General features: G+C 48.1%; 1 protein-coding gene across 4 annotated transcripts in view; it reads right to left on the bottom strand.

Annotated features, from left to right (window-relative positions):
• CDK19 (cyclin dependent kinase 19) overlaps positions 1-16,690 on the bottom strand; it is a 258,620-nt gene extending 241,930 nt beyond the window's left edge. The window contains exon 1 of one of the 4 annotated variants that reach the window (XR_003753661.2): positions 16,442-16,690. Coding sequence is in view for 1 of the 4 variants with exons in the window: in XM_029047094.2 (XP_028902927.1) it covers positions 16,442-16,569 (128 nt within the window). In the remaining 3 variants the exon portion in view is untranslated. The remainder of the gene's footprint in view (positions 1-16,441) is intronic. The other 3 variants (XM_029047094.2, XM_029047095.2, XM_029047096.1) reach the window with 3 other exon arrangements.
• Between the last annotated feature and the right edge of the window lie 6,179 nt (positions 16,691-22,869).

Below are 22,869 nucleotides of genomic sequence, written 5' to 3'. Positions count from 1 at the left end.
TATGCAGCCACAGCTGTGGGTGTATTTTTGGAGTAATTGCTATGCGAAATTGCAACAGATGGCCCCCCCACCCCCAACACTGGGTGACAGAATCACTGTGCTTAAAAAAAAAAAAAAAAGAGAGAGAGAATACAACAAAAAGGCAAAGCTGATTTGCTTATATCCACCACAGCGCTTAGTATAGCATCTGGAGGATGGTAAGTGCTCAACAAATACCGTCATTATTATTATACTAACAATAATTATTAATTATACAGCTGACAAGCGACGGAGCCGGGACTAGAACCCTTGACCTCTGACTCCCAAGCCCGTGCTCTTTCCACTGTGCCACTTTGCTTCGTTGATAGAGTCTGAGCCCACAACAGGCTTACAGTCTAGAGGTATGCAAACAGACTCTGGGCTTCTGTTTAGCTTTAGTTCACCTATCTGCTCACTCTGCTTCTTAAAAATCTCCTGTTGATGAGTTTTTCCATCATGAACAAGGAGGCTACTTTTTTTGTCCTATTTTCTGTGCTTACAGTGTTTCCCTGTGCTTCCTCTACCTCATTCCTCTTTTCAGTACAAGCACAATTCACCTTAATATCAACACTAATAGTAAATGCCTTTCCTTTAATAACTGTGAGTACTGCATTTTCTCTTACATATTAGCATGCACTGTATCTCTGGAATTTATGCAAGCAAGGTGCCACTTGCATATGCTGTGAAAATATTAGCTTTGAGCTATTTGAGACGTCTACAACTATTTTCTGGGATTTTATTTTCTTTACACTGCCTACAAAATGACAGTAAATAAAAGTACCTAACTCACTCCTAATCACAAGGAGGCTTCAAATCTGACACTTGCTTTCTTTTATTCTCAACATACTATGTATTCTGTCTTATTTCAGGAAGTATTGTGTACTTGCTGTGTGGAAAGCATTGTGCTAAGCATTGGGTACACTACACGAGAGTTGACAGATGTGATCCCTGCCCTTAAGGAGCTAACACTCTACTGACAGGGGAAATGGGAGAGGTAGTGAGAAGCAGCGTGGCTTAGTGGAAAGAGCACAGGCTTGGGAGTCAGAGGTCGTGAGTTCTAATCCCAGCTCTGCCCCTTTTCAGCTGTGTGACCTTGGGCAAGTCACTTCACTTCCTCTGTGTCTGTTACCTTCTCTGTAAAATGGGGATGTAGACTGTGAGCCCCATGTGGGACAACATAATTACCTTGTATCTCCCCCAGCGCTTAGAACAGTGCTTGGCACACAGTAAGCGCTTAACAAATACCATCATTATCATTATTATTACTATTAAAATGGGGATGAAGCCTGTGAGCCCCACCTGGGACAACCCAATTACCCTGTATCTCCCCCAGTGCTTAGAATAGTGCTCGGCACACAGTAAGCGCTTAACAAATACCAACATTATTATTATAAGGATACGAACATCAATGTTGAGGGACTGGGGTAGGGTGAAATCAAGGTAAGATTCCAAGTGCCCTGGCGATGCAGAAGGAAAGGTGAATGGGGAAATGAGGCTCTAGTCAGGGAAGGCCTCTTGAAAGAGATCTGATTTTAGGAGGGTATCGGGGGGTGGGTAGAGCACTGGTCTGTCGCATATGAGGCGGAGGGAGTTCCAGACAAGAGCGAGAATGTGGGGGAAGGGGTCAGCGAGGAGACACACAAGATTATGGTACAGTGAGTAGGTCGGTGTCGGGAGCAAAACTCCAAACTGCCCCCAAGCTGCCCTGATGACTTTCCCTCTCTGGGTTTTGCTTGGGTTATTTCTGTTTCCCGAGATCAGGCATGGGCAGTTGCTCTTAAATGGTGCCCCTTTTCCCACCTCTGAGTGGCACGCCAACTCCATCGAGCTCCATTAAGTTCCAACAAACACTTATTCGCCTTTTTCTTGGAAGGTCTAATTTAGGCTCTCAGTGAACCTGCCACTCCCTTGCCCATTTCTTCCCTTACCGTCTACCCCTGTGATCTCGTAGAAGTCGCAGTATTTACCAAGGGCCCACCGAGAGCAATGCTCTGTACTTGTACAACAGAAGAAAGAGACGTGTGTCTGGCTTACACGAAGGGTGAAGACAGACATAACAATATTTACAAATAGAATTATCAATCGATTAGTGGAATTTATTGAGCACTTACTGGGTGCAGAGAACGGCATTAAGCCCTTGGGAGGGTACACTACGACAGAGTCGTACAGATACTTTCCCTACCCACAGCTAGCTTAGTCTAGAGGAATAAGGAGAATAAATTATTACCTGTACAACTTATTTTTATTTGTATACATATATATATATGCATGCATCTATATGCGTGTACATAATTATAGATAGATCCAGATATACGCACAAGTGCAAAAGAAAGATAAAAGGGAAGATGTAAGTGCTAGAGTTGGCTATCGGGTTCCTTGGGATTTGAGAATTAACTGGGGAGAGCTAGTTGGAGGTGGGATTTTAGATGGGCTTTAATTACGAGGAGAGCCGTGATCTGTTGGATTCTGGGCGGAGAGGGAACAGTCTGAGGGAAAAGAAGCAGGAGAATTTTGGGCACGGTACACAGAGAGATATCTTGGGAGGAATGGACAGAGGTCCAACAGTCAACCATATTTATTGAGTGCTTACTGTGTGCAGGGCACTTCCCAAAGCACTAAGTAGAGTACGCTATAACAATATAAAAGACACATTCCCTGCCCACAACGAGCTTCCGTTCTAAAGAGGGAGACAGACAATATAATTAAATAAATTTACAGATAAGTACACAAGTGCTGTGGGGCTGGAAGGGGGACAAATAAAGGGAGCAGGTCAAGGTGACGTAGAAGGGAGTGGAAGAGGAGGAAAGGAGGGCGGGCTGGAAGGGAGATGAATAAAGGGAGCAGGTCAAGGTGACATAGAAGGGAGTGGAAAAAGAGGAAAGGAGGGCTAAGTCAGGGAAGGCCTCTTGGAGGAGATGGGTCTTCAGTACGGCTTTAAAGGTGGGGAGGGGAATTGCCAGTCGGTTATGAAGATGGAGGGCATTTCAGGAGGAAGGCAGGATGTGGGCGTGAGGTCAGCAGTGAAATCGATGAGACTGAGATACAATGAGAAGGTTAGAATTAGAGGAGCGTAGTGTGCTGGCTGAGTTGTAGTAGGAGAGTAGCGAGGTTAGGTAGGAGGGGGCAAGGTGATGGAGTCCTTTAAAACCAATGGTAGAGAGTTTCCGTTCGATGCGGAGGTGGATGGGAAACGCCTGGAGGTTCTTGAGGAACGGAGAAATGTGGCCTGAACTTGTCTGTAGAAAAACGATCTGCAGAGTGAAGTATGAACTGGAGTGGGGAGAGACAGGAAGCTGGGAAGTCAGAAAGGAGGCCGATAGAGTAATCAAGGCAGGATAAGATAAATGCTTGCATTACTGTGGTAGCAATTAGGATGGAGAGGAAAGAGCAGATTTTAGTGATGTCAGCAGATGAAGCGAGCTGATACAAAAGATGGCGGGAACTGGTGGAATGTCTTCACTCAATAAATATTATTAAGCAACTGCTGTGTGCAAAGCACTGTATTAACAGCTCTGAAAAATACATGGATGAGAATTAGATATGATCCTTAGACTGTAAGCTTCTTGAGGATGGGAATCTTGTCTAGGAAGCAACATGGCGTAGTGCACAGAGCCCTGGCCTGGGAGTCAGAAGGTTATGGGTTCTAATCCCGGCTTCGCCACTTGTCTGCTGGTGTGGTCTTGGGCAAATCACTTCACTTCCCTGTGCCTCAGTTACCTCATCTGTAAAATGGGGATTAAGACTGTGAGCCCCATGCAGGACATGGACTCTGTCCAACCTTATTTGTTTGTATCCACCCCAGTGCTTAGTACAGTGCCTAGCACATACTAAGTGCTTAACAAAAATCACAATTATTATTTTTATACTCTCCCATATACTCTCCCATCCTTTCTTTCCACTGAAGAAACAGCCCTCTGCATCCAGTAAGTACTCAAATACAATTGATTGATTGGTACCCAAAGGACTCTCATTCTAAGATTAAACTGGGGAGGGTTGGTAAATGACATAAAATAGATGAAACAGTAAATAAAATCATTGCTAACCCTTCAATAATAACTGTATTATTCAATGAATATGATAATAACCTTTTTCACTGAATTGCTGAATGATGTAGTTGGTTCCTGAAAACCTATCGTCACAATCAATGGTATTTACTGAGCACTTAGTATGTGCAGAACACTGTACTAAACGCTTGGGAGATTGCAATACAACAGAGTTGGCAGACATGTCCTCTGTCCACAGTGAGCTCACCTCATCCAGGAGGCTTTCCCAGACTGAGTCCCCCTTTTCCTCTGCTCCTCCTCCCCTCCCCATTGCCCCAACTCCCTCCCTCCGCTCTACCCCCTTCCCTGCCCCACAGCACTTGTGTGTATTTGTCCATATTTATTACTCTATTTTATTAACGATGTGTATATATCTTTAATTCTATTTATCCATTTTTGTTGCGATTGATGCCTGTCTACTTGTTCTCTTGTCTCTCTCCTCCTTCTAGACTGTGAACCCAGTGTTGGGTAGGGATTGCCTCTATTGCCAAACTGTACTTTCCAAGCGCTTAGTACAGTGCTCCGCACACAATAAGCGCTCGATAAATACGACTGAATGAATGGATGAATATAAATAATTAATACATCTATGCGTGAGTGTGGTGGTGTTGAGGGAGGGGCGAATATCAAATGCCCAAAGATCTCAGGTCCAAGTTCATAGCTGACACAGAAGGGAGATGGAGAAAAGTGGGCTTAAGCAGGGAGGGCTTCTTGGATGAGATGTGACCTCAATAAGGCTTTGAGGGTGAGAAGCGCGGTGGTCTGACATATGTGGAGAGGGAGGATGTGGGAAAGGGGCTGGTGGTGAAATAGATGAGACGGGGACACAGTGAGTAGGCTGGAGCTCGAGGAGCAGAGTGGGCTGAGGTAGGAAGAGGTGAGCTGATCGAGTGCTTTAAAGCCAACAGAAAGGAGTTTCTGTTGGATGTGGAGGTGGATGGGCTCTTGAGGAGTGGAGAGACAGACAATTTTTTTTTAGAAAAACGACTCACGCAGTAGATTGAAGTACTGGCTAAACTGGGGAGAGAGAGGAGACGTGAAGATCCGCGAGGAAGTAGACGCGGTGGTCAAGGCGGGTTAGGGTAACTGCTTGGATCACAGTGATAGCAGTTTGGATGGAGAGGAAGGAGCAGATTTTAGCAAGGTTGGGAAGGGAGACTCGACAGGTAATAGATTGAATATCTAAGTCGAATGGGAGAGATGAGTTGAGGATAATGGCAAGGTTTGGAGCCTGTGAGACGTAGAGGAGAGGGGCACCGAAATGACTTGAAAGACCAGAAGGGAAAGAGTAGCTTAGAAATTACAATGTCATCAAATCTGACATTGACATTTCATAAGGTAATACAATATATTTAGAAGATAAAGGGAGCTGCAAAATTAGAAGACACTGGAATTAGGGAGCTACTAAGTAATTCTGCTTCAAAAACAAAGTACGGGAAATGGAATTCCTGGCAGAAAATAAGTTTTAAACATAATAGTTGATGGGAACTTGAAAATCAAATACCAAAGCATAGATTAGACATTTTCTTACTATTTATGATAAAATTTACAAAGAGCACGGTGTGATATTAGGTTCCGGGCACTGTACTAAGTACTGGAGTGGGTACAAGAAAATTGGATAGAACACAGTCCCTGTCCCACACGGGGCTCACAGTCTTAATCCCCATTTTACAGATGAGAGAACTGAGGCCCAGAGAAGTGAAGTGACTTGCCCAAGGTCACACAGCAGGCAAGTCGTGAAGCGGGTTAGAACCCACAGCCTTCTGACTCCCAGACCCGTGCTCTATCCACAATGCCACACCGCTTCTCCAATTCCACAGGGTTAACATGAGTTACGAAAGAGAGCGGAAGGAAAAGGAAGGGTGGAAGTTCCATAAGGAAGAGCCACTAACATGCCTTCCCCAACCTACAGAGATTCCAGAAAGCCGTGGTCTACATCCCAACTTCATCTGTCATTCAGGGACATCCTGGTGTCTAGCAGGGATCTGTTGTCAGGGCTTCTTATTTCACTATATTCCCATGAATGTTGGGGTTGTTTTTTGTTTGTTTTGGGGGGCGGGGAGGAGTAGCCACTTTCTACATCACTGCAACCCTGAAATATTATTTGTAAATGTACATCTGGGGCCCTGAGGGGTAAAGGAATGGCCCTGGCAACTAGGTGGTGCCTTCATGCTCAATGTTGGAGAAGACATCATCCAGAAATGCAAATGTGTGGTCCTTTGGGCACATTTCCAGATTTGGAGCCCAGGTGCCTAACACCACCTTTCCCTGCACTAAAATGGGGGACCACTCCGGCGAGAAGTGGGCTTCATATGGACAATTCTTCTCCGCACTTCACAATGTAAGCTCATATGTCTGTTTACTGTACTAGCGCTTCGTACACGATATATACTTTTTTTTTGTATTTGTTAAGCACTTACTATGGGCCAAGCGCTGTTCTAAGTGCTGGGGTAGATACAGGGAAATCAGGTTGTCCCACGCGAGGCTCACAGTCTTAATCCCCATTTTACAGATGAGGTAACTGAGGCACCGAGAAGTTAAGTGACTTGCCCACAGTCACACAGCTGACAGGTGGCAGAGTCAGGTTTAGAACCCACGTCCTCTGACTCTCAAGCCCCTGCACTTGCCCCTAGGCCATGCTGCTTCTCTAGTATATCAAAAGGGAACAGGTTAGGACAGATCTATATTAATGGCTCTGAAAAATGGAAAGCAGCAATATATTCGTTTACTAATAACAGCATTAAGTGCTAATAATGTGCTGCTACAAGACGATCAAATGGGAAAGGGTCCTTATCCCACACCGGGCTCACAGTTGAAGAATGAGGGGAAAAAAGGGCTATTCTCACAATAGCTTTGAACGGGGAAAAAAAATCTAGAGTCCATCTCTAGCTAAGGGTTCGGGAAGTGGGGCCAGTCTTTGACCCAATCAAACTTGTGAACAAACTGACCTTCACATATGTCTGTTTTCTTTCTCTTTTTCTTTCTTTCTTTCTTTTCTTCCCTGCCCCTCCCTCCAGAACTGCTGAGGCTCATTAACCTAACAGGCTCAACGGGTTCACAGGAACTCCTACACATGAACACCATTAACACTTCAGTCTACTGAGCGCTTACTGTGGGCAAAATGCTGTACTGGGCATTTGGGAAGGTAGAATACAACAGAGTTAGTACGTCTGTTTCCTTCCCATAACAAGCTTACAGTCTAGAGGGGGAGACGAACGCTAAAATAAATCATTTATAATGTCTAATTTGTAGATATACACATAAGTGCTCTGCGGCTGAGGGTGGGGCAAACAGCAAATACCCAAAGGTCACAGAACAAGTGCATAGGAAACACAGGAGCGAGAAAGGAGGTCTTAATCAGGGAGGAAACTTTACCACATTTCCGCTACTTTCTAGACATCTGAATCCCAGGGTGAAGATGTAGGCCATTCAACTTCAGCCCTGAGCTAATCTGTTCCCCCCACCTTCATACCTGTACAAGTCTCACGAGACAGGCAAGGAAAGGGACGGAAGAAGTCATATATTAAATGAGCTGCCTTTCATGGTACCTTCACACACGTCTTCCATTTCTTTGATCTTCACGTAATAATTCTAGCAATGTCTCCTGCTCAACAGTCCTCACTCATGGAAAAAAAATAATTTAGCGGGACAAAAAAAGGTTTTCATTCATTACGGGCAAACAACACAGAAATTTAGCTCCATACTGCCAAAGTTAATGAATGATTGTTTTGAAAAGGGATGCCTCTCAGCACTTAGAGATGTACATTGTAATTATTTATTCAACTGTTTCATTCTGATTTATCTGTACTACTCCTTGATATATCCTTATTTTCTCTCCTACTCCCATTTTTGCTAAAGAAACTTTGTCTAGCTCACCCCTGAGAACTCAACTCTCCCAGTCTAGTAATTAGCCTTCAACAGGCGCTCAAATGCCATTTAAAAAAAAACAAAAACCCACTTCCATTTTCCAGCCCCCGATATCCAATTGAAAAAAAAGTCCAAGAAAGAAAAGCCGAAAGCACAGGTTACTCACCTAACACAATTATCTGAAAATGTGTAACATATCACATCATATGATCTTGCTATTACCAATATGTGGGAAAAAGGTATTTTAAGTATTTACTATTAAGGTCAACTGATCACCAAAAGCTAACATGGTTTACTTTCTATTCAAAGTACTGGGCTAGTAAAGAGAGAACTATTTTCAGGAAAGGAAGCTTTAATTAAAAATCTCTTCCTATGCCATTAGTAATAATTAAAAGTTTAGTCTGCAAAGTTTTTTTAAAAATTGTTTTTAACCACAATCATAAGTGATATTAAAGAAATCTTCACCATAAAAATTGTAAACATGGTAAAAGGATGGGGCTATCCATCAATGTATTAAAATTATCCATCTGGAATGCTTCTACTTAATCAACCATAAACTGCAGTAAATCATATAGAATAAAAACTATAATGGTGGTAATGGCTCTCTCCCTCATCGGTCTAAATCACTTGCTACTCAAGAACTTGAATCCTCAATAAAGTACAATTGTCACACACTTGTATCCTGAATTACATCCTGCTGTTTCTCCTGAGACGATCTCTCTTCCAGTAAATTATATATACTATAAGCTTACTCTCAAAATAGCTGTTGCAGGAAGTAACACTATTATCTATTTGCGAAAAGACAAATATCCATAGCCATGTCTGCAACCTTTCCATTTTTAGAAAAATGAACATTTCCCTTTTTTTTTTTTTTGCAATTTTTGGTTCCACACCACACTCCCAAATAAAAGAATGTTTCCACAAACACTAATTTATAATGATAAGTAGTATGCCAGGCTGAGTAATTCCATACTGAAAATAATGCATTTGGCTGAAAACTGTAAAAGCGGTTAATAAATCAAGACTACAACAGCACTCAGATTGAACTCTACATTGCTCCCACTGAGTGTAAAATTTGAGGAGTCTAATCAATAGTGTTTGTTGACCACCTACTATGTGCCCAGCATGGTCCTGAATGCTTCAGAGAGTACAAGGGAATTAGAAGACAGGATCCCTGCCCTCAATCAGCTTACAAGCTAGTGAAGAAGACAGAAAGTGATATAAATCACAGGTAGGAAGAGCATAAACATGAGTTCATGAGTGGTCTGGGGTGGGTAGGGGTGAGTACCCAAATGTCTGGATGACAGGGAATGGGTTTGGAAGGAGGAATAAGGGGAATTGAGACATGAAGGAAGGCCTCCTCGAGGAAGGTTTCAAAAGAGCACTGAAAATGGGGAGGGCTGAGTGGTCTGATGAATGTAAAGGTGCCGGCCATCCTCACGGGAGGTGAGGGCCTGGACAAGAGGTCAACAGCAGGAGAGAGAAGACCAAGACACAGTGAGTAGGCTCATTTAAGAGGAATGAGCAGTGAGCTTTGGGGAGACACCAGGGGAAAGTGTGGGGGATTCGGGGAGGAGACACAGTGGAGAGAGATGACTGAGTGCCTTTCAAATCAATGCTGAGGATTTCTGCTTGACGCAGAGATGGGTGGGCATCCCTGGAGATTTCTAAGGCGCGGGGGGACACGCACAGAACAGTGTTTTATAAAAAGGATCCAGGCAGCTGAATGACTGGAGAAGAGACAAAGAGGTTGATGCAGTAGTTAAGTCGGGATAACGATAATTACGGTATTAAGTGCTTACTGTGTGCCAAGCTCTGTACTGAGCACTGGGGTGGATAGAAACTAATGAGGTTGGACACAGTCCCCATCCCATGTGGGGCTCTCAGTCTTGATCCCTATTTTACAGATGAGGTAACTGAATAATAATAATAATAATAATGGTATTTGGTAAGCACTTACTATGTGCCAAGCACTGTATTAAGCACTGAAGCACAGAGAAGTCCCAAGGTCACACAGGAGACACCAGAGTCGGGATTAGAACCCATGACCTTCTGATTCCCAGGCTCCTGCTCTGTCCACCATGCCACAATCGATGGTACTTACTGAGCGCTTACTATGTGCAGAGCACTGTACTGAGCACTTGGGAGAGTACAACAGAATGCTACGAGCTTACGGTCTAGACAGGACAAGGACCTGGAGTGCAGGATGGCAGACTGGATGGAGAAGAAGAGACAGACTTTGGAAATGCAATGCAGTAATGGCAATAATTAAACAATAACAACAACTAGAATAATGATGGTACTTATTGTTTACTACGTGCCAAGCACTGCGCAGGGCCACTGCGGCTCTCAGGGCCCTGTCCCGGACCTCTGTAAAAGATGGCTGTGCGATACCCCTGGGAAACTGCCATCTACCCACCACCACCACCAGCCTGGCTCTCAGCATCCTCCTCTCCCAGGCGGCCCCACTCGCCTCTCCAGGATCCCGCCCCAGCTTGGCTCTTGCTCCGTCACCAAGGCGCCTCTGGCCTGAACTGCCTCTCGCCTCCGAGACGGGACAGAGGAAAGAGGCTACAGCACGGAAACCCCGGGAAGGCTGAAGCGGCCAGCATATCCACAGTTGTGATGGTGGAAGCTGAGCCACAAGGAACCTGAAATTCAGCTCCTCCTGCCCCGGCACCCTATTGGGCTTGTTTTTGTCTTCATGCCATCCTACCGCTTTGGTTTTTCTCCTTATGAATCTATTGCCAGTCCCTTCTTGCCCTTTTAATTTCAGACTGTAAGCCCCCCGAGGGACGGGGACCCTGTCCAATTCCCACTTCTGTACTCTCTCAGAGTGTAGTACAGAATGCTACTCACTACAAATAAACACTACTAATAGAGAAACGATCATTAGATTGGACACAGTCCCTGACCCATAAGGGGCTTAGAGACTAATAAGGAAAAAAAGGTATCGAATCCCCATTTTACAGATGACAAATCTGAGGCGCAGCAAAGGGAAGTGACTTACCCAAGGTCATACAGCAGGCCAGTGGTGGGGCCAGGATGAAAACCTGAGTCTCGTGACCCCCCCAGACCATACTCTTTCCACTAGGCCACGCCGCTACTCAGCAACCAACAGGATTTGATGAGAAACTAAGTATCATATTGATTCTGCACTTACTATCCAGAGAGCACTATGCTACATATTTGGGAGAGTACGATATTGTTCTCGTCCCACACCGAGAAGCACCGTAGCCTAGTGGATAGCGCACAGGCCTGAGTCAGAAAGACCTGCGTTCTAATCCTGGCTCTACCACTTGTCTGCTGTGTGGCACTGAGCAAGTCACTTCCTTTCTCTGGGCCTCAGTTACCTCATCTGTAAAATGGGGACTAAGACGCTGAGCCCATTGGAGGACATGTATTGTGTCCAACCTAACCAGCTTCTATCTACCCCAGTGCTTAGTACAGGGCCTGGGACCTAATAAGTGCTTAATAAATACCATTAAAAAAAATTGGAGGGAGATGGGAGGAAGAGGGGAGATTTTGAAGAGGTCACCGCTGATATACTACATTTTTACAACAAAGTAGTTGGCAAAATCAGCAGGAGTGAGAGGGGGGGCGAGATAACAGTACTAAGGGTTTCCAGGGGAAATTAAATGTCTGGATAGTTGCTGGATAGTTGCCATGGAAGTCAAAAAGAGAAAAGTAGGGATGATGATCTAAAGAGAGAGAGGTTAGAGCAATGAGGATGAATGTGAGATGGTCAGAGTTGGCCTGGTGCCTGGATTCGGCCAATAGTGTACCACATCATGAACGTATAGAGGAGGGTGTGTACCGTGGAGGTGATCCAGGGCCGGGGGTTGGTGGTTAGAGGTAGTAGATAGAGGGACAGTGTGGGATGCCAGTGAATAGGTCATGGATCTGTGAATCAAGAGAATGTTGTTTAAAGAGGCATTCCAAATGGGGCATGATGACCCAGGGGATAGAAGGGCCAAGAGATCGGAATTCTCTGTAAAACAGAGGACAGTGTGGTGGAGAGGAGTTTGAGGGGAAAAACAGGCAATTAAAGAAAGGAGGATTTCAATGTTGGTGAGGTTACGGATTGAACCACAATGAGCGATGAGAAGACTCGACCTATGTCCAACGGTGAATGGGTGAAGTGGAGGGAAGTTGGATATTGGCAAAGGTGATGAGGAGGAGGAAGCAAACAAGCAAATCAACCAGTTAATACTGAGTATTAACTATACGCAGAGCCCTGAATTAAGCACTTGGGAGAGTATAACGTAACAGATTTGGTAGGTTACCTGCTTGCTAGGAGCCTGCAATCTAAAAGGGTAAGCAGATGCTAAAATAAATTACAGATCTGTACATAAGAGCTGTGGGCCCAAGGGTGGAATGAATATCAAGTGCTTAAAGGGTACAAATCCAAATGCCAAGGCAATGCAGAAAGGAGAGGGAGTAGGGGAAGGGAGGGCTTAATCAGGAAGGCCTTTTGAAGGAGATGTGATATTAATAAGGCTTTGAAGGAGGGGAGAGTGGTGACCTATCATATATTGAGGGGAAGGGAACTGCAGGTCATAGGGAGGAGATGAGAAAGGAGTCGGTGGTCAGAGAGATGAGCTCAAAGCATGGTGAACAAGCCGGTGGAAGAGGAGTTAAATCTGTGGGCTGGGCCCTAGTAGGAAGTCAGCGAGATAAGGCAGTAGGGGACAGGCTGACCGAATACTTTCAAACCAACCGTAAGGACTTTTGGCTTGATGCAGCGGTGGATGGGCAACCACTGGAAGTTCTCAAGGAGTTGGGAAACAGGACACTAAAGATTTTTCTTTAGAAACACGATCCGGGCAGCAGAGTGAAGGATGAACTGGAGTGGGGAGAGACGGGAGGCAGGGAGGTTAGTGAGGAGGCTGATGCAGAAGACGAGACAGAATGAGCGCTTGGATCAGCGTGGTGGCAGTTTGGATAGAGAAGAAAGGGTGATTTTATCAAATACTGTGAAGGAAGAACCGACAGGATCTGGGGCCAAATTGAATATAAAAGTTGAATTAGAGGGATGATTCGATGGTAACGGTAAGGTTACGGGCTTGTGAGGTGCGGAGGAAGGTGGCTACGGATATGGGAAAGCCAGGGGGAGGTCGGAGTTTCCGTGGAAAAACGAAGAGTTCTGTTTTGGACACGTTTAGTTTGAGATGTCGGTGGGACACCCAAGTAGAAATGTCCTGAAGGCAGGAGGAAATATGAGGTTGTAGAGAAGGAGAGAGGACCAAGATAGATACTTACCATGTCCAAAACGGAACTATCTTCCCACCCAAACCCTACACCTTCCCCCTACACTTTCTCAGAACTGTAGACACAACTACCATCTTGTCTCACAAGCCCATAACTTTGGCATTATCCTCGACTCAACTTTCTCATTCAACCTATATATTCGATCCAGTCCCAGATCCTGTCGGTTCTACCTCCGCAACATCTCCGGGACATCTGTCGAGCGTATTTCTTCACACAGTCTTCCAGTGGATGTCTTCCCCTTCAGCTTCTCTACCGTATGGTGGCTCCTGTTCTAAGTTTGTGTGAGCCTCACTGACTACGTCTGACCGGGACTGTCACGCTCTGTTGTTGTACGGTACTTTCCCAAGTGCTTAGTACAGTGCTCTGCACAGAAAAAGCGCTTAATAAATACGATTGAATGAATATGACAAGGTATGTAGACAAGGCTACGCGTTCCTGCTCACCTTCAGCGGTTTTTATATCTTTGGCTGGTTGGATCTGGGTTAGATAGAAAGCTCCTTGAGGGCAGGGATCATGTCCACCAACCCTGTTGAAGCGTACTCTCCCACGCACTTGGTACGATGTTTAGCACGTACCTAAGCCTTCAGGAAATGTCACTCATTAATTGATTGGTTCACCCACAGCTAGTCATTAGAGGGAACTGTGGGATGAGAAGCTGAGTGGCTTATGGGAGACAGCACGGGCCTGGAAGTCAGAAGGTCATGGGTTCATACACATGCCTGCTGTATGACCCTGGGCGAGTAACTTCTCTTCTCTGGGCCTCAGTTACCTCATCTGTAAAATGGGGATTAAGACTGTGAGCCCTATGAGGGACATGGACTGTGTCCAACCTGACTACCTTATATCTACCCAGCCCTAAGAACAGTGGTTGAAATATAGTAAGCGCTTAACAAGTCCCATAATTATTATTATCCCACCTTTCCTCACCAAACTGGTACCATGCTAATTCAATCATTTAACCGATCCCGCTTTCTGTCTCGCCCCACTGCAGTCCACCCTTCATTCTCCTGCCCGGATCATTTTTCTAAAACAATGTTCAGTCCACATTATCCCAGTCTTGGAAAATGTCCAGTGGTCACCCATCCACCTCCAAATCCAACAGAAACTCCTTACAGTCAACTCTGAGGCACTCCATCAGCTCCTCTCCTCCCACCTTACTTTGCTGATTTCCTATTACACTCCAGCCCACACACTTTGCTCCTCACGCACCAGCCGGCTCACTGTACCTCAATCTCGTCTATCTCGCCACCGACCCCTTCCCCACGCCCTTCCTCTGACTTGGACCTCCCTCCCCCCTTCCACACACCACAGACCACCACTCTCCCCATCTTCAAAGCCTTGTTAAAATCACATCTCCTCCAAAAGGCCTTCCATGACTAAGCCCTCTTTTCCCCTATTTCCTCTGTATTGCCCTGGCATTTGGATCTCTACCCCCTTAAACACCTGATTTTATATGTGTGTGTGTGTGTGTGTGTGTGTGTGTGTGTATGCATATATCTGGAATTTATTTTGATGTCCATCTACTCCATTAGACTGTAAGTTCCTTGCGGGCAGACATCAGGCCTACCACCTCTACCATACTCAACTCTCCCAAGTGCTTAGTGCAGAGCTCTGGACAAAGTGTTCAATAAATATCACTGATTAATGGATCAATTGACCTTCCCTGCTCCTCACTGTGCTCATTTTTATCACTTAAGTGATAATGAGTTCCTTCCCTCCTTGGGAGTTTCAACATCACTACCCCTATTCCTTCCTCTCCATATGAAAATCCTCGACACTTTTTTGGTGGAAGAAGCGTCGGGAGAGAAGAAATGAGGTCACAAAGGCCTTCCTCAGAGTCCCGGGCCCAAAAGGTCCGGAGACACCGCTGCGTTCACAACACCACGTCAACGACGACGACGAAAAAGGGTTTAAACATTCTTTCAAACCACCGCAAAACATTTAACGTCTAAAATCAAACGAAGCAAAACCCTTCCACGTTCTTCCAGAGTTTGGGTTAGCTCCGGCCAGTTGTCACTTCCTATTCTTCCTCTCCGTTTAAATCCTTTGACGATTATTCTATCACCTGAGAACTTTATTACTACAGAAAGGACACTGCGACATTTTTGACCACAGAGACGACTCATCTTGAAAGCTTTCTGGCTAATGGGCCGGTCATCCCGAACGAGGACGCTCGTCGCTTCTCACCGAATACCCCTTTCAAGAAGAGAGCGCGTAGGCAGGTGGTGGATCGCGGCCACTTTATTGTGAGAAAGTGCTGATGGTAAAATGTGCCGCGCTCCATCGCTCGATTACCCGATCTCCTATTTAAACGGTGCGGGTCCGACGTGGGCGTGGGGCATCGGTAGTTTTTCAGACAGGTGGACGACTGGGACACGGCAAAGTGATGGCATGGAAGAGCTCTTTTGGGTCATGAATAAGTCGGGCTGGGAGGCCGGGGGCGAAAAGAGTCCGATAAAACTGTGCCGTTACAGTGGGGATCCCCTCCCCCCTAAAGAGGACCGGCAGGGGGAAAGCGGGAAAACGAACTCGGGGACGGAAGGCAGGCTGATCGGGGGCAACCGAGTCATCCGTGGGAATGGACAGAAGCACGGAGCTCCCTCAGTGTCATCGGAGATCCAACGCGTGTCAGGGAACCTGCCCCCGAACTTACTTTCTGGATGAATTCTCTGTTTCTCCTCGGTGCCGCCACTTGGCGGGAACCAACTTTCCCCCCACCCCCCCCCCCGATGTCAAGTGGGCGAGGCCCAAAGGGCCGGGACTTCACCGGCGACGGCAAGGTCTGCCCCTCCGTTCCCTACCCCGGAGCCCCTCTTTTCTGGGGGTGTCCTATCGGGGCCCCTTCGACGGAGCCGAGCTGGGGCTGCCGGGCGGAGGGGGGCAGATGGCGGGGGGCGCTTCTGCCTAGCTGTCAGGCCTGAAGGAGGTGAGGGGTGGGCCGGGCCCGGGGGGGACCCCGAGAGGGCCGCGTGTCTCCCCCCAGACTCCTCCTCCGACCGCCAACGAGCCCCCCAAAACTCCTCCTCGGACCGCCCCCAAATGAGCCTCCTCCTCGGCCCTCCCCGCCGAACGAGCCCCCTCCAACTCCTCCCGCCAGTCCCCCTCTCCCCCCCAACACACACTCTGACACACACGCTCCTCCTCCGGCCTCCCGGGACCGTGGCCCGGAGGGGAAGCCGGCCCACCCCCGCGGGGAGGACGGGGAGGGCAGGCCCCGAGCCCGCCTCCTCTGGCCCTCTTACCCATCTTTCCGCCTCGCCTTGTAGACGTGCCCGTAGGTGCCGCGTCCCACTTTGCACCCTTCGTACTCAAAGAGATCCTCCACTCGCTCCCGCTCCGCCGCCAGCTTCGCCTTGAAATCATAATCCATTGTCTGTTCTCCCCATAGGGGCGCCGGGACGGGGCCGGGGGCGGGGACGGGGGCGGCCGCTGCTGCTGCTGCTGCTGCTGCTGCTGCTGCTGCTGCCGCGGCCGGCGGCGCTCTGTAGGTTGGGCTCCCTCCTGCCCCCTCTCTCCCTTCCCCCCTCCCTCCCCGTCTTCCTGCCCGCGCGCCGCTCGGCGAGCAGTCGCGCGGCCCTCCTGGCGCGCGCGCGCGCGCGCTTCTCCTCCGCCCGTCAGGCGTCGCTTTCAGCACCGGGCTCCTCGGGGCCCTGCCGCCGCCGCTCCTGCTCCTCCCCCTGCTGCTGCTGCTGCTGCCGCCGCCGCCTCTCCCTCCCGGTAGCTCCGGCAGGCAGCCCTCGTCCCGCCTCCCCCCTTCATTTCCTTGTTTTGGTCGCTCGGGGGCCGCGCCTTCCCCCGCCTCACTGAGGAACGCCCCCTCCGCGCGCGGAGCCTGCTGGGTATCGTAGGCTCAAAGCGCCCGAGAGCGGCGAAGGCGGCGGGGTCGAGAACTACGACTCCCAGAAGGCACCGCGCGCTGCCAATGGCCCTCCCCTCCCCCCCCCCCCCGCGCTGAGGCCCAGCCGGGGAAAGGGAGGCCATTGCTGGGGTTCTCGAGGCGACCGGCGCCTTGTCCTTTTCCCCCCCACACACACTGCGGGTGGGTGGAGGGATCGTCCTCGACGGATTGAAATTGCAAAGAGAAGACGTAGGGCGGTCGTGGTCGGTGGGACCAGCCCGCACTCCCTTGTTGGTGTCCCGGGGCGATGGGCCTACTTCCCCTCTCCCCGCCCCCTTAATCCTACCCCTCGATTGGGAGGCGGGAGGCGAGGCCTTCCTAATTGGGCCTCTCCCGTGGGCCTTCTGTCGTGCCTTCGGTTTGAAATTACTATTGTTTTGGTCGCTTTCATTGGCGGCTGGGCTGCTGCGGCGGCACCGTTCCAGCGCTGAACGTTTAGCGGCCACCCCGCCCCTCCCCGCCCCCCTGCAACGGCCCTTTCCCTCAGGCCAGAGAAGCAAATGATTTCGTCGAACAGGTTCCGCTCCTACCGTGAAACGTGAAATTTCCGCAGAGGAACGCGTTCATTTTCATCATAATTCGAGGGGGATGAGCTTCTCCAGCGTGGACTCGATCGGGGGCTGAATTTCCCTCAAGAGGGAGGGCTGCTTTCTGCTTAGGGGTTTTCACCTCTACGTTAAAAGTGGACATTTTAGGGGGGTACTTGACTACAGCTTTGAACCTGGAAAATAGCTGATAACCGTTTATTCCTTCAGTCGCATTTATTGAGCGCTCACTGTGCAGAACACTGTACCAAGCGCTTGAAAGATGAGGGTGTTTGTTAGGTGCTCACTGTGCGTCAACTACTGTGCAAAGCGCTGAGGGAGATGCGAGGTCATCAGGTGGTCCCTCGTGGGGCTCACGGGCTTCATCCCCATTTTACAGATGAAGTAAGCGAGGCCCAGAGAAGTGAAGTGACTCGCCTCAAGTCACGCGGCTGACAAGTGGCGGGTATGGGATTGGAACCCACGACTTCTGATTCCCAAGCCCGGGCTCTTGCCACTAAGCCAGGCTGGGTTTATGCTATGTGAAGTACAAAGGCGACCCTCGCTAAATGCCCAACCTTTACCTGAGCTATGAGGGGGGGAAAGAGGAGTCGGAAAATCTTCACTCCGTGTTTTTATTAAAATGTCCCACCTCATTTAGGAGACGTTTGTAAAGAGAGCAAAAGTGCTCGAATGTGACCCATCAGAATATTGGAAGAATCATTTGGTGCCGAGATGCGAAGAGTTCAAATAGGTGAGTCCTGGGCCTGATCTCGTGATCACCTATCCGCCCCAATGCTCAGGACAGGGTAAGCGCTTAATAGATGGCATAATTACACTCTTCCTAGTCATCCTCCAGCACGAGGTTTCCTTACTGTGGAACTTTATGAGAGTCAGACCTCTTTATGGAGGAAATCTAGGAGAGCTGGTTTTCAAATCCGCATCTTCGGTTGAGACGTTAGTCGGAATCGATCTTCCCTTAGGAGCTATGGTACAATGGGGAATTGACCAAAGCCGGTTACCTTATTTTTACTAAAATGGCCTGGAGTCATTCATTCATTCATTCATTCAATAGTATTTATTGAGCGCTTACTATGTGCAGAGCACTGTACTAAGCGCTTGGAATGAACAAGTCGGCAACAGATAGAGACGGTCCCTGCCGTTTGATGGGCTTACAGTCTAATCGGGGGAGACGGACAGACAAGAACAATGGCGATAAATAGAGTCGAGGGGAAGAACATCTTGTAAAAACAATGGCAACTAAATAGAATCAAGGCGATGTACAATTCATTAACAAAATAAATAGGGTAATGGAAATATATACAGTTGAGCGGACGAGTACGGTGCTGTGGGGATGGGAAGGGAGAGGTGGAAGAGCAGAGGGAAAGGGGGAAAAAGAGGGTTTAGCTGCGGAGAGGTGAAGGGGGGGTGGCAGAGGGAGTAGAGGGAGAAGAGGAGCTCAGTCTGGGAAGGCCTCTTGGAGGAGGTGAGTTTTAAGTAGGGTTTTGAAGAGGGGAAGAGAATCAGTTCGGCGGAGGTGAGGAGGGAGGGCGTTCCGGGACTGCGGGAGGACGTGGCCCGGGGGGTCGACGGCGGGATAGGCGAGACCGAGGGACGGTGAGGAGGTGGGCGGCGGAGGAGCGGAGCGTGCGGGGTGGGTGGTAGAAAGAAGGGAGGAGAGGTAGGAAGGGGCAAGGTGATGGAGAGCCTTGAAGCCTAGAGTGAGGAGTTTTTGTTTGGAGCGGAGGTTGATAGGCAACCACTGGAGTTGTTTAAGAAGGGGAGTGACATGCCCAGATCGTTTCTGCAGGAAGATGAGCCGGGCAGCGGAGTGAAGAATAGACTGGAGCGGGGCAAGAGAGGAGGAAGGGAGGTCGGAGAGAAGGCTGACACAGTAGTCTAGCCGGGATATAACGAGAGCCCGTAGCAGTAAGGTAGCCGTCTGGGTGGAGAGGAAAGGGTGGATCTTGGCGATATTGTAGAGGTGAAACCGGCAGGTCTCGGTAACGGAAAGGATGTGTGGGGTGAACAAGAGAGACGAGTCAAGGATGACACCGAGATCGTGGGCCCGAGAGACGGGAAGGATGGTCGTGCCATCCACGGTGATAGAGAAGTCTGGGAGAGGACCGGGTTTGGGAGGGAAGATGAGGAGCTCAGTCTTGCTCATGTTGAGTTTTAGGTGGCGGGCCAACATCCAGGTGGAGACGTCCCGGAGGCAGGAGGAGATGCGAGCCCGAAGGGAGGGGGAGAGGAGAGGGGCGGAGATGTAGATCTGCGTGTCATCTGCGTAGAGATGGTAGTCAAAGCCGTGAGAGCGAATGAGTTCACCGAGGGAGTGAGTGTAAATGGAGAACAGAAGAGGGCCAAGAACTGACCCTTGAGGAACTCCAACAGTTAAAGGATGGGAGGGGGAGGAGGCGCCCGCGAAGGAGACCGAGAATGACCGGCCAGAGAGATAAGAGGAGAACCGGGAGAGGACAGAGTCTGTGAAGCCAAGGTGAGATAAGGTATGGAGGAGGAGGGGATGGTCGACAGTGTCAAAGGCAGCAGAGAGGTCAAGGTCGTGTTCCCAGTCATAGATGAGTGGGCTAGGTATAGCAGAGGGGTTATACTGGAAGTAGAAATAATACCGACATAAAAATCACATAAATTTAAAATCATAAAGATGGTTCAGTAGTTCTGTAAAAGTCGTGCGTTACCCCTACCTACAAATGATCTGAAGAGAATAGACAAATTTTAAACCTTTTTCGTTTTTTACAACAAAAAAGGGACTCATGGAGTCTGATTGGGTGGGGTTTCCTCCTCAAACTTCCCCTACCTCATTCCCCAAACTGTTTCCCTGTTTTGTTAGAGCTTCTGCATTAGGATGGCCATTTATTGATTTTTGTACCAGGCAGTCCAGTTTCCAGTTGGCCGGTGGTGGTGCTGAGGGTTGGAAGAAGGGGGCAGAGGGCTGTACCTTTTCCTTCCCCGTTGCCCCATTTGCCCCAGCTTAGTGGGCTGTAGTGGTCCGGGAACTGCAAGTAGGAATAGGACTGAATGAATAGGAAGCAGTGCGGTTTCCCTCGCAGCCTCATCCCCGGAAGTTGAGGCGTGCCCGGTGTGATGGGAGACTGCATCTGGGCAAAGAATCAGCCAAGATATGAAAAAACTGAGTTTTTGTACTGTTTGGGGGTTTGTTTCTTTAAAGACAGATCTTAAAAGGGCAAAAGCAAAGTCAGGCTTGTGGATATCGAGACATTGAATTCATAGACACATAGACAATTATTGAATCGCTCCCAGGTTCCCAGCTAGAATAGACAAAGTCATATCCAAAAGGCCACCATTCTCCCTTCCTTCAAAGCCTTATTTAAGTAACATCTCCTCCAAGATGCCTCCCCCGACTAAGCTGTCATTTCCCCAAACACCTCACCCTTCTGCATTGCCTTGCACTTGGATTCGAACCCTTTACACGCTTATATTCACCCCCACCTTCACCCCCACAACACTTATGTATACATCCGTGATTTTTCTCATGTCTGTCTCTGGACTGTGGGGTCTGTGGGTAGGGAACATGTCTACCTACTCTTTTGTATTGTACTCTCCTACGTGCTTAGTACAGTGCTCTGCACAGTGTAATTGCTCAAGAAATGCCATCGATCGACTGATTGACCTAAAGGTCCAGAGACAAACCTCGAGTCCCATGGTCATTATGTTCAGAAATACCCATGCTATTGAAGGCATAGAGGAGCAACTTCAGCCATGTATATATTAGGAGTAATATAATAATTATGGTATTGTGCGCTTACTATGTGCCAGGCACTGTTCCAAGTGCTGGGGTAATAACAATAATAATGGTATTTGTTCAGCGCTTACTATTTGCCAAGCACGGTTCTAAGCGCTGGGGCACAGTCTTAATCCCCATTATACAGATGAGGTGACTGAGGCCCAGAGAAGTTAAGTGACCTGCCCAAGGTCACGCAGCAGACAGGTGGTGGAATGGGAATTAGAACCCACATCCCAAGCCCGTGCTCTTGCACTAAACCATGTTGCTTCTCTGCAGATAGCAGCAGATATGGAAGCAGCATGGCTCAGTGGATAGGGTACAGACCTCGGAGTCAGAGAACCTGGATTCAAATCTCCGTTCTGCTACTTGTCGTCTGTGTGACCTTGGGGAAGTCACTTAATTTCTCTGTGCCTGTTTCCTCTTTGGTTAAATAGGAATTAATTATATTCTACTCCCTCCTATTTAGAGCATGAGCCCCATAAAGGATGGGGACTGTGTCCCACCTGATTATCTCATATTTACCTCAGTGCTTAGTACAGAGTTTGGCATGTAGTAAGTGCATAATTAATACCATAATGATGATGATGATGATGATAGTCTCCCGTCAAAACAACAGAGGGATCTCTGTCACGTCACCTCCAAGATGCATTTAAGGACTAGATACGGGACACACACTGCTGATCTCAGACTGCACCCATGAAGGTTAGCACTGCCTTTTGGCTCGCACATTTCTCCATTGCTGTGGCTCTGCATGTGTCCTCAAAGGACCAAATAGCCAAATGGCGGACCTGACTCCAAGGGGAGTCAGCCTCTCATCAATCAATAGTACTTATTGATCACTTACTATGTGCAGACCACTGTAGACAGCGCTTGGGAGGGTACGATACAACCAAATTAGCAGACACGAACGTTCTCTGCCCTAACATCCTTAGAGTCTAGAGGGGGAGGCAGACATTAATATAAATAAATAATTGACTTGTATAATTTAAAGATACGTCCATAAGTGCTGCGGAGTTGAGGGTGAGGCAAATATCAGATGCCCAAAGGTCACAGATCTAAGTGCACAATCGACATTAGAATGGAGAGTGAGCCAGGGAAAAGAGAGCTTAATCGGGGAAGAGCTGTTGGAAGAGATTGTTTTAATTATTTTGTTTGTTTTATGGTACTTGTTAAGCGCTTACTGTGTGTCAAACATTGTTTGAGCACTGGGGTAGGTACAAGTCAATTAAATCAGACACAGTCCCCGTCCCACATGGGGCTCACAGTTGGTATTGAATCCCCATTTTACAGTTGAGGAAAGTGGCATAGAAAAGTAAAGTGATTTGCCCAAGGTCTCACAGCTAGCAATTGACAGGGTGGGATTAGAACTCAGGTCCTCTGACTCCTAGGTCCATGCTTTTTCCACTAGGACACACCGCTTCCCTATTGATGCTTAGAAGGTGGGGAGAATGGTGGTCTGGCATATATGAAGGGGGAAGAAGT

The sequence above is a fragment of the Ornithorhynchus anatinus genome, chromosome 19, assembly GCF_004115215.2.
Source record: "Ornithorhynchus anatinus isolate Pmale09 chromosome 19, mOrnAna1.pri.v4, whole genome shotgun sequence".
Lineage (NCBI taxonomy): Eukaryota > Metazoa > Chordata > Mammalia > Monotremata > Ornithorhynchidae > Ornithorhynchus > Ornithorhynchus anatinus.
This window is presented reverse-complemented; position numbering and strand designations above follow the sequence as displayed.